The sequence below is a fragment of the Nannobrachium achirus genome, assembly GCF_963921795.1.
Source record: "Nannobrachium achirus genome assembly, contig: SCAFFOLD_230, whole genome shotgun sequence".
In the NCBI taxonomy this organism is placed as follows: Eukaryota; Metazoa; Chordata; class Actinopteri; order Myctophiformes; family Myctophidae; genus Nannobrachium; species Nannobrachium achirus.
Window position 1 is genome coordinate 79,253 of NW_027664857.1, and position 11,795 is coordinate 91,047.

An 11,795-nucleotide genomic window follows, 5' to 3' on the forward strand; every position below is an offset into this window, starting at 1 on the left:
ATTGGAGACCTCACAGTCCACGAAAAGAAGCAGCGCCGCAAAATGCCTACACTTCCCTACATTTTGGCACATGCCTACATTTTGATATGCACCACGTTGATAAATTAATGAGGGCCAATGTGCGCATACCTCAGCCAATGTTGAAACTTTGAATTAGAAAATAGACGATCTACAAGCTCACAATGTATTTATTTTACTATGGCGGCTCTACACACCATAGATTTGCATGGGGTTATTGGTTACAGGACAAAGAGAGAGAAAGGCTGGCTAACTCCATAGTGAACACAAACAGTTAGTTAAATAAAGCCATGTCGTTCTTACCTTAAGAAAATATCCAATTGTATATTGAGGTGCCCAGATGTCCTAAAGTGCTATTCCTTGGAGGCACACAACACAACGTGTCATCCAGCTTCTTTGAACAGCGCCGAAAACTTTAGTTCACGTATGGTAAATGTAAAAGCTATCCACATGTCCTATGGATGTCTGTAGTTAACCCTATAGCATATTTCACTGTGGAAACACATGTTTAATTTGTGTATTCAGATAAAGCCCGGTGCCATGTTTGTTTATCAGCGCGCTGTCAGAGAGAGGTTCAGACAGTCACTGTGATTGGTTGAGAAACCAGTAGTTCTATACCTCCCGCCCCCCATTCGCTGTGATTGGTTTAGAAGCCATGCTATGGGTGCTTCAAAGGGTAAAAACAGGCGAATTTCAGATTTTCTTCTCCTTAATCATATTGCGTGTTTATGCAATCATAAATAAAATAAAAAAAAACTATTAAATCCGAGTGCCCATATTGGCTCAGGGCCCTGTGCACAAGCACACATTGCACAAGCCAAGACCCGGCTCTGATCTCTGGGCTTGCTGGTCAACAGTGCCTCGCTAGAAGAGCCGGGTCGCCAAGAGACACGGCCCCCAGGCTATTACCCCAGGGCTCCACTGACGGCGTCGCGTTGCTCTGCGTCTTGACGGCGTCAACATTGACGTCCGACCGGCTCCATCGCAGCGCAGCGGCTGTGACTGTGAGGTATTCATTCTATGGCCAATATAGCCCATTTCCAAAACAACGTGAAAATCACTTTCAAACAGGAATAAAACTATTTGTGACATGAATCTGAACGTATAGCGCACACTATGTTCAGAGAGCAGCAATGCACCACTGACCACTTTGTCATGATTATAGCCTGTTGTACATAATTTTATCAAAGTAGACCGCTGTAATTACATACAAAAATATGCTAGGATTTTTGGGACATCTAGTCACCCTTGTGAATGGATAGCCAACAGCAGAAACGCACGTATAGCCTACATTTATAATATACAATGCATTTATTCATATTTTATACATGACTGGACGTTGTGGACGCCGTCAAAAAATTTAACTGGGGCGATTTTCGAGTTTGGACGCCGTCACCGGAGCGTCCGACGTTGACGTTACCGTCGGCAGTGGAGCACCCTTCATTGATTAAAACGGGAGCGTTCCCAGCGTTGGCGTTCCCAGCGTTGGCGTTGACGCGGCGCTCGACGCGCCCAGTGGAGCCGGGGGGTTACATAGACGCATGCTTCCAGGGGTGGAGCTATAGGCGAAGCAGCCAATGCAGTCGCATTAGGGTCCGGGGGGGGAATAATAATAATAAAAAAATAATATAAAAAAACTTTATTTTGAAATGCCTACCGGATTGAGAAGACACTCTATTGCCCCTCTTGACTGATTGCCCAATCACATCAGTTGCTTGAGGACAGCTATTTCCTGTTTACTTTTAGCGGTAGGCATGCTTCTCTCTGCCGTTGTGGGTGTACGAATACCCACACCGTCTGTTTAGCGTTTAAGGCTGTTATCGGTAGTTTTCTCTAGTTTTTGCTCTGAAACTAATATCTGATTTCTTTGGTGGGCCCGCCGCCCAATTAAAAAAGAAAAAGAGTTGTAGGCTACAGAAGCATGTAGGATATTGTTGATCAGTCCGTGACTCAGAGGAGGAGGATTAGGAACAGAATTTCCACTCAAAGGTAATTAATAGCATTTAGGGGTCTTCAACAGGGGGTCCTCCTCAGACAAAGTTACTACAGGGGGTCCTCAAAATCTTCCAATCTGCAAGCTTGTAAGCTTTTCGGCAAAGATGTTTGTTGTAGAGGGAAAAAGGACATGTTTATTAAGTATTGACGGTTCAAGTGGTTAAATATCTGAAACATGAATTGACATGGGGGGGGGGGGGGGGGGGGGGGCTGTGGTGAAAACCTTGCATTGGGGCCCGGCGGGGGGTCGCTACGCCAGTGCATGCTTCACTATAATGGATACGGAAAATACGTGCGGCGGATTCTTACAAAAAAATAATATGGTTGCATTGGCAAATATTTTCACAACAATTAAATTGGGACAAAGTAGAGGCCATTGTGCTACTCTCACTTTAAGTTGCTTGATTCAGTATTTAGATATCTGATATTGATTTCATCAGACACGCCCCCTTCCTATACAAACTCAATGTAACTTCAAACTCCATTTTAACCATTCATTGAAAACACCCATAATGTTTTTTTTCTTTTCTGGGGGCTCATACTACCCTCCTAATACGTGAGCTGGATGTGTTTTCATTAATTGTTTTGATTTATTTTAATAATACTTTTATTAAAACACGTCCAGCTCACGTACCCGGAGGGAAGTATGAGTCCCCAGAAAAAAGGACGGTGTTTTTGATGAATCTATCATGGTTAAAATGGAGTTTGAAGTGTCTGATAAAATCTAAATATTGAATCAAGCAACTTAAAAACTGTCCTGGGTGTTTCCAAAAGCCTGAGTAGATGTCATGATACAATTTAAGTGAAAGTACGTGAAATATCCCTTTAAGGCACAACAGTCAAACATACTCACATAATCAACAGCCTCTTTAACTCCTCACACATTTTCAAAAATAGCAGATCCACAAGCTTACAATGCAATGTGACACAATGTGAGCTTGTATATCACCTATTTTCAAATCGGACTTTGTCAAATGTCAAAAATAGCAGATCTACAAGCTCACAACTCATTGCATTGTAACATGTTGTGAGCTTGTGGATCTAATATTTTCAAAAATATTCATATTTTTGGAATAACAGTATGAAGCAGGCTTAATCGTAAATAATTGTAATGGAGTAAAAAGTACAATATTTGCTTCTGAGATGTAATGGAGTAAAAGTACAAATGATTGATAAATGGAAACACAGTAGGCATGTACAGTAAAAGTAACTCAAATTTTACTTAAAGGGCACTTCACCTCTGGACAACCCTATCTTATTTTATTGTTGTTTGGGACACGATCAACACAATCCTGAGTTATTTTTTGTGTTCAATCTGTGTTTTTAGATATTTTAGTATTTCAGCATGTACTAGTGATGCATTTTGCATCATCAGTGATGCGTTTTGCATCATATGATGCGATTGTGTTGATCGTGTCCCAAACAACAATAAAATAAGATAGGGTTGTCCCAGAGGTGAAGTTGCCCTTTAAGTACAGTACTATATTAAATGTACTTAGTTACTTAACACCACTGACCATTTCAGCCCTATACGTATACTGTAAAACAATATTGAAAATAGCAGATCTACAAGCTCACAGCACATTGCAATGCAAAGCATTGTGAGATCTGATACTTTCACTGTTTATTTAAAGGACAACTTTGTTTTTTTACGACAAGGGTTCATATTTTAGATTGTAATTAAAGAATATAAAAGATGAGAGTTAAAATGTTTTCATTTACTCCTTTCTATCTTTTTAGAGGTTTTAACAATTTGATTTCAGTGGCTGGGGGCATGCGTACGAGTGGATAAATATGTCTTTTTACACAGAATATGTCCATTCCCAAGATGCACCGCAATCTGTCATGGGCAGATGTGAATTCTGGGGTTACTGTAAATAGCAATAAAGAAATTGCATGCTTATTGTGTCTAAAAGTTATATTTAGCCACTTGTACACATGCCCCCATGTGTATGAATGCCCCCACATTTTAGTACGCTAAACGTGCTAAAACGATAGAACAAAGTAAATGAACACATTTTAACACTCACTTTTTCTTTTCTCTAATTACAATCTAACATTATGAACCCTTGTTGTAAAAAAACAAAGTTGTCCTTTAAATATGTTTTGTGAAAACAGAGCTACATCCCTACACAATAAAATCCTTAGTATTAATTTATACTCTACAATGTATTAATGTAACCAAATGGACCAGCAAGGGTTCATTTATACACTGTTAAATTAACAGGAAGGCCTTATTCAACATTATACTTGAGTAACAGTACAAAAGTATTGCATCAAAATATACTTACAGTACAAAAGTAAAAGTACTCATAATGAATGGCCTGGATTTAATTTATGTTTTTCTCTGTCAAATGTTTTAAAAATCATCAGATCTACAAGTTCACATGCGTCAAATGTGACACATAGTGAGCTTTTAAATCAATGTGTCACGATGCGACGTATGAGCTTGTAGATCTGCTTTGTCACTATTTTTGATTCGAAAATGTTGACACAATTGTAACAATGTTGATAAATGTTGATAATTTGCCCAAAATGATAGATTCAAATATAAAAAAATAAATACATTAGCCCCATTGATTCCGGATGGAGACCCAGATTTCATCCGGAATCAATGGGGTAAATTTACTACAATACATTTGTTGTCTTAGAATGAACACTGCCACACTCACACCCATTCACACACGCAGACATGCACAATTAGGAATGCGACAAATAAAAAATAAAAATCAACTCAAGTCTCCATGTCGTGAGTAATCAATAGAAAAATAAGGCCTTTTTGGGGGTGAACTACTCCTTTAAGTTCGGTTCAGGTCATTTTGACCCGTTTTACATTTTCATTTGAAAGGTAGAAGTTACATTTTTTTCCACCTGAAACTGAATGGCCTTAAAGATTCTTCTGTGATGAAGATGCAGAAAAAGGTGTCCACCCCGAACATAAGGTATCAGATCTACAAGCTCACACCGTACGTACTGCTTTGTGTGCTTGTCCAATAGCATCCAGCTGCAGACTCACAGACCACGTGAGAGTTGATATGTGAGCTCTCCTCTCCTCCTCTCTCCTCTCCTCTCCTTCCCTCTCCTCTCCTCTAACCCCCCCACCCCCCGACACACACACACACACACACACACACACACACACACACACATCACACACACACACACACACACACACACACACACACACACACACACACACACCACACACACATTCCTCCTCTCCTCTCCTCTCCTCTCCTCTCCTCTCCTCTCCTCTCCTCTCCCTCTCCTCTCCTCTCCTCCAGCCTCAGGTCTTAATGGGTTAATGTAGTAATGCACACACACACACACACACACACACACACACACACACACACACACACACACACACACATTTCCTTCTCTCCTCTCCTCTCCTCTCCTCCAGCCTCAGGTCTTAATGGGTTAATGTTAGTAATGCCCCCCCCCCCCCCCCCCCCCCCCCCCCCCCCCCCCCCCCCCCCCCCCCGCAACGGTGACAATAACACTGTAACTCTATAAACAATGGTTTGATGAGGTTTTAATTAGTTGTGATGTTTTTGTCATGTGTTTTCTCACAGATTCCTGTTCACTCTCACTGGATGTGAACACAGCGCACCACTTCCTCTCCCTGTCAGAGGAGAACAGAAAGGTGACTGGAACACTGGGTGACCAAGGTTACCCCTGATCATCCACAGAGATTCACCTCTTGGTGGCAGGTGTTGAGTAAAGAGAGTCTGTCTGAAGGTGGGAGGTCTACTGGGAAGTGGAATGGAGTGGAGTGGAGGTCTGTATAGCAGTCAGTTATAAAGACATCAACAGACACCGTGCTGAGTCATTGTTTGGACACAATAAGTCATGGTGTTTACAGTGCTCTCATGGAAGCTACACGTTCAGACACAACAATGTTAATACTGCAGTGTCAGGACGTTTGTCCCTACAGTGGAGGCAGAACGGGGGGTGTACCTGGATCACAGTGCAGGGACTCTGTCATTTTACAGTGTTACTGACACCATGACCCTCCATACAGTTCACACCACCTTCACACAACCTCTGTATGCAGGGATATATGTTGGTTATGGAGGTACAGCAGAGCTGTGTAAGATGTGGTAGAGAGAGAGAGAGAGAGAGAGAGAGAGAGAGAGAGAGAGAGAGGAGAGAGAGGGGGGGGGGGGGTGTACGGACGCCGGACGAACAAACGGATGAACGGAGAGAGGAGGGGGAGGGGGGGGGGGGGTGGCCGGCCGGCCGGAGGGAGGGACGGACGGACGGACGCGGACGGACAGACAGACAGACAGACAGACAGACAGACAGACAGACAGACAGACGAGAGGGAGGGAGGGAGAGAGAGGGGGGCACAGACAGACAGACAGACGGGGAGGTGAGACAGAGAGAGAGAGAGAGAGAGAGAGAGAGAGAGAGAGGGGTGGGTGGGGGGTGGACGGACGGACGAACAAAAGACGAACAAACGGATGAACGGAGAGGGAGAGGGGGGGAAGGGAGGGAGGGAGGGAGGGGGGGGGCGGCGGCCGGAGGGAGGGACAGACAGACGAGAGGGAGGGAGAGAGAGAGACAGACAGACAGACAGACAGACAGACAGAGAAAGAGAGAGAAGGGGGGGGGGGGACAGGTGCTGCAGTGCTGGTAGAAGTACTCGAGTGGACTTGAGTAAAAGTAGAAATACCACATGTAGAAATAACTGTTACCAGCGTTCTGAATTCTACTTGTTCAAAAGTATTAGTGTCAAAATATACTCAAGTAGCAAAAGTAAAAGTACTTGTTATGCAGAATGTATTTCATGTTATTAATTAAAAATACTATTGTTGATCATTCACCAGATATGCATGATTTTATGGTTTGGGCATTTGAAAATATCAGATCTACAAGCTCACAACACGGCACGATGTGACGCGTTGTGAGCTTGTAGATCTGTTATTTTTAAATGTCTTTCAAATTAATTTTTTTGAAAACACACTGCCATATGGACCAATGCTCTACGCCTGGTGAGCTTGTAGCTCTGATATTTTCACTATTTCTGAATAGTTTTGAATGTTTGTTAACACACGCCCATATATGGACCCATGTTCTACACCAGTGGTTCTCAAAGTGTGGTCCAGGGACCCTCAGGATCCCTTGAGGAGGTTCTAAATGGACCTTTAAATGTCTGGAACTCTGAGTGTCCAAATGGAACCAAATGGACCCTTACAGGTCTGTAACTCTGAGAGTGTACAAATGGTACCAAATGGACCCTTACAGGTCTGTAACTCAGAGTGTACAAATGGAACCAAATGGACCCTTACAGGCCTGTAACTCTGAGAGTGTACAAATGGAACCAAATGGACCCTTACGGGTTTGTAACTCTGAGAGTGTACTAATGGAACCAAATGGACCCTTAGTTACAGGTCCATTTGTACACTCTCAGAGTTACAGACCTGTAAGGGTCCATTTGGTTCCATTTGTACACTCTCAGAGTTACAGACCTGTAAGGGTCCATTTGGTTCCATGTGTACACTCTCAGAGTTACAGACCTGTAAGGGTCCATTTGGTTCCATTTGTACACTCAGAGTTATTGGGTTTCCTTGAAATTACAAAGATTGAGAACCACTGCTCATGTTGTGAGCTTGTAGATCTGCTATTTTCACTATTCCTGAATGTACAGTAACAGTGTGATAACTTGTCCTAAACCGAGACCAGGGTTCATGAGGTTAAAATCAGTGTAAATATTTGTACATCAACACCCTGATGAAGACAACTTGTCCAAAACGTTGATCATTAAAATCTTTTACATGGAACTACACTGAGTGTGTGTTGTTTTTATATGTTCTTACACACGTATGTATACGCACACTCACACACACACAATCAGGATTGATGAATCAGGATGAATATAATGATTATTTTTCAACTACTTTGGCTTCTATAGTTTAATAATCCTGGGGACATTTTTATACACAAAAAGCTAGGTTTTCTTGGATACAGAACAACACAAAGATCTGCATGTTACTGATAGACTGTAAAAAATATGGACCTTGTATCTCCAAGTTTCAAATGTGTACGTTTCTTTGCAAAGTAAAGCCCTGCTTCATCATACAAGGCTGTCGCACAACAGTAGTGAAAACAGCAGATCTACAAGCACACAACGCCTCGCACCGCGGCTATTTTAAATCATTTTTAAAATGATAAATACAGAACTGGCTTTCAAGCAGTTTCAAGGGGCACACTTGACCCTTCTCAGGGGCACACCAAAGGTCCCCAGGCACAGTGGTTGAGAAACACTGAGCTAAGGAACCAGAGGTGAGACGTTTGTGAATGAATCGAGTCTTTTGAACGCCTCTTTGAAATGACGATGGGATCCGGTTCACAGTAGTAAAAGTACAAAAGTATTGGTATCAAAATCAAAATGTACTTAAAGTACCAATAGTAGAAAGTACTCATTATGCAGAATGTCTCATTTCAAAGGTTTTCCAATGAATAAAATGTAGAAACATTTTTTGAAAATAGCAGATCTACAAGCAACAAGCTCACAATGTGTCACGTTGCGACGCATTGTGAGCTTGTAGATCGGCTATTTGTCCACATTGTATGACAGATGCGTGTATCTATTCTACGTCTAGCTTAAGGCAAGACCCAAATTCAGAGTGAACAGTTTTATCTCAAATCTTTGCTTCTGGGGGTCCCTGGAACAACATATTTTGAGATGGGGGTCCGTGGCCAAATACATGTCTTTTTGAGGGTCCTTGACTTCACAAAGTTTGATAACTGACTATCTATAGGTGGATTCTACAAATGTCTTCTAAATCAGAAGACCAAAAAAAAAATAGTTACAATATCAGTGGTTCTCAAACATGTCAAGGACCCCCAAAAGGTTATGTATTTGGCCGCGGACCCCCATCTCAAAATATGTTGTTCCGGGGGCCCCCAGAAGCAAAGATTTGAGTTAAAAATTTTCATTCTAAATGTGGGTCTTATCTATTCTGCATCTAGCTTAGGGCCTCAGACCAGGTCATTCTAAATGTGGGTCTTATCTATTCTGCATCTAGCTTAGGGCCTCAGACCAGGTCATTCTAAATGTGGGTCTTAACTATTCTGCATCTAGCTTAGGGCCTCAGACCAGGTCATTCTAAATGTGGGTCATATCTATTCTGCATCTAGCTTAGGGCCTCAGACCAGGTCATTCTAAATGTGGGTCTTATCTATTCTGCATCTAGCTTAGGGCCTCAGACCAGGTGGCGTCACTTTAAGATTTCACTGTAGTGGAGAGTTGACGCCCACTAACTTCCCATAAGGCCACAGTGAGAGCAGGAAGAGCCATTTGTTTGAAAGCTGCATGGCAGGTAAATGTTTATTTGAATGCAACTTTAGACACTGTTGAAGCAATGTTGTTGAAATATGTTGCAGTTAAATGGATTGGTTTACATTTGCTATTTAAAGCAATTGAATAATTGAAACGCTGCATTATTATTTAACTTTTATTGTTGAATTGAATGAGTTGTCTTTAGCCCTAGAATGTCTGTGATCATTCATATAGACTTTGTCAATATTCCTGTATCACAGCCATAGAACACCCATTGCGTGGCGGTTAGCAGCTAATCTGCGCGGCACTAAAGTGTTGCGCATTACTTGTGTACTCACCCAATAATTTATTCCTCAGCCTGGGAGAAAGATATTGTCCTGTAGTGTCATATCCCTTTGAAAGTTCTGGCTGAAAACGTATATTTAGTCAAATATCTTCACTTATCCACGAGCCAACACGGACGACTTTCCGACCGGGCGAGGGGCCCGGAATGACTGCTGGACTGAATATATCAAAACTTCCTTTGGGAAGCACAAACGTACGGGGCACACAATCACGCATCAGGTGGTGTGATTAATCACCCCACGTCAATCACAAGCACCTGTCAATTGTGTGCCCCATACGTTTGTGTCCCGAACCCCTAAAATACAATAGTTATAGTTAGTTATAACTAACACACAATATTGGGTAAGCAATGTTTGTTTTGCAGTTTGAAATCGGCAACTGTTTCCAAAATATGGAAAATTTAATTGTATGAATATCCTACCTGACCTGGCGGAGACCTGTGCGCCGAAGCGGCACTTTTTCTAGTTCATATATTCTTTTCCAGGTCAAAAATAAAATGTTCAAATTCAAAGACATTTTGAAAATGGCAGATCTACAAGCTCACAACGTGTCACATTGCAACACGTTGTGAGCTTATAATACCTCAATAAAAAGATAAATAAAAAGAGAAAAAAGTCTGCATGTCACAAAGTAATGTTTTGAACCCAGATGCAGACACAGAGGCAGAGGAGTTGCAGTTTAAATGTCAATTTATTCACAATACTGTTTGGAGTGGAGTGTAGCTGAATGCATGGGATCCGGTAGGCACAGACAATAGGCAGAGCTCAGCGGAGGTTGACGAGGGAGGCCAAGGAGGTTCCAGGGTTCAGGTGGTCACTGCAACAAAGGAGAGAAATGTAAGTACTTGGAATCACAAACTGAGAATATTAGCCCGGGTGGAACATGACTGACTGGAGCATTAGAGACTGTAAGACCTAGCCAATATGGACCCAGCAGAACTCCAGGAGATTGACGACGACCTGCTGGCAATTCACAGTTATTTAGATGCAGTTAAGAACACCACATGTGTTTTACAGCAGGAGACAGCTCTTAGGTCTGCCCTCAAAGAACTCTTTAATTTCATGAAGAGGAGACCAAACCTAGTCAGTCTGGTGGAGGAAACGGCAAGGCAACTGACCACCATGTTAAAGTCCTTGCTGTCCAGCAACCACCCTTTGCCTGCTGAGCCTGCTTCACAGCCTGTGTTCCAGCCTGTTGTGGCTTGTGAGCAGCCTTCTCCAGTGGTTCGGCTTGGGTTGGTGAGCCTGGAACCCACCTGTCCGGACCCTGTGCTCCCTCATCCTGTCGCTCTTGAGGTCACCCGGAGAAGACGTGGACGCTCCCATCGTCACCAGCGTGTCCAGGAGCCCTCACTGCCGCCCAGCACCTCCGAGGCCCCACCGCAGCAGCTCTCGTCTCAGGCCCCGCCGCTGCAGCTCTCGTCTGAGGCCCCGCCGCTGCAGCTCTCGTCTCAGGCCCCGCCGCTGCAGCTCTCGTCTGAGGCCCCGCCGCTGCAGCTCTCGTCTCAGGCCCCGCCACTGCAGCTCTCGTCTCAGGCCCCGCCGCTGCAGCTCTCGTCTGAGGCCCCGCCGCTGCAGCTCTCGTCCGAGGCCAAGCGCTGCAGCTCGCTTCCACGCCGCTGCAGCTCGCCTCCACGCCGCTGCAGCTCGCCTCCGAGGCCACACCGCTGCAGCTCGCCTTCACGCCGCTGCCGCTCGCCTCCGAGGCCCTGCCGCTGCAGCTCTTGTCTGAGGCCCCGCCGCTGCAGCTCGCCTCCGAACCGCTGCAGCTCGCCTGCGAGGCCACGCCGCTGCAGCTCGCCTCCACTGAGGCTACGCCGCCGCAGCCCGCCTCCACTGAGGCCATGGTCCAGCTCGCCTCCACGGAGCTTACTGCTCCACCTGAACCCTCTTCAGCCATTCCCAACCTGCCTGAACAGTCTCCAGAACCCTTGTCAACTTTCCCAGCTGACACCCCTTCTGACCATTCCGAACATTGTGACCCTCAGTTTCCCCAGACTGGTACCTTTCCCCGGCCCCCCCTGTTCAGTTTTGGAGCATCCTCTCCACTAACCAGTCTTTTGGCCACTCTACCTGTCTGCTTGTCCACCTGTCTCCCAGTTTGTATGTATGCATGTCTGTCTGCCAGTTTGCTTGTGCGTTTGTCT

At 44.2% G+C, this 11,795-nt stretch overlaps 1 protein-coding gene across 1 annotated transcript in view; it reads left to right on the forward strand.

Moving 5' to 3' along the window:
• The window catches only part of LOC308280769 (NACHT, LRR and PYD domains-containing protein 3-like), a gene marked incomplete at both ends in the record, with an annotated part of 60,801 nt that extends 55,103 nt beyond the window's left edge, over window positions 1-5,698 (forward strand). Inside the window, one exon of the mRNA XM_080755088.1 lies at window positions 5,592-5,698. Within this exon, the coding sequence (XP_080611214.1) occupies window positions 5,592-5,698 (107 nt within the window). The remainder of the gene's footprint in view (window positions 1-5,591) is intronic.
• Window positions 5,699-11,795: the final 6,097 nt, after the last annotated feature.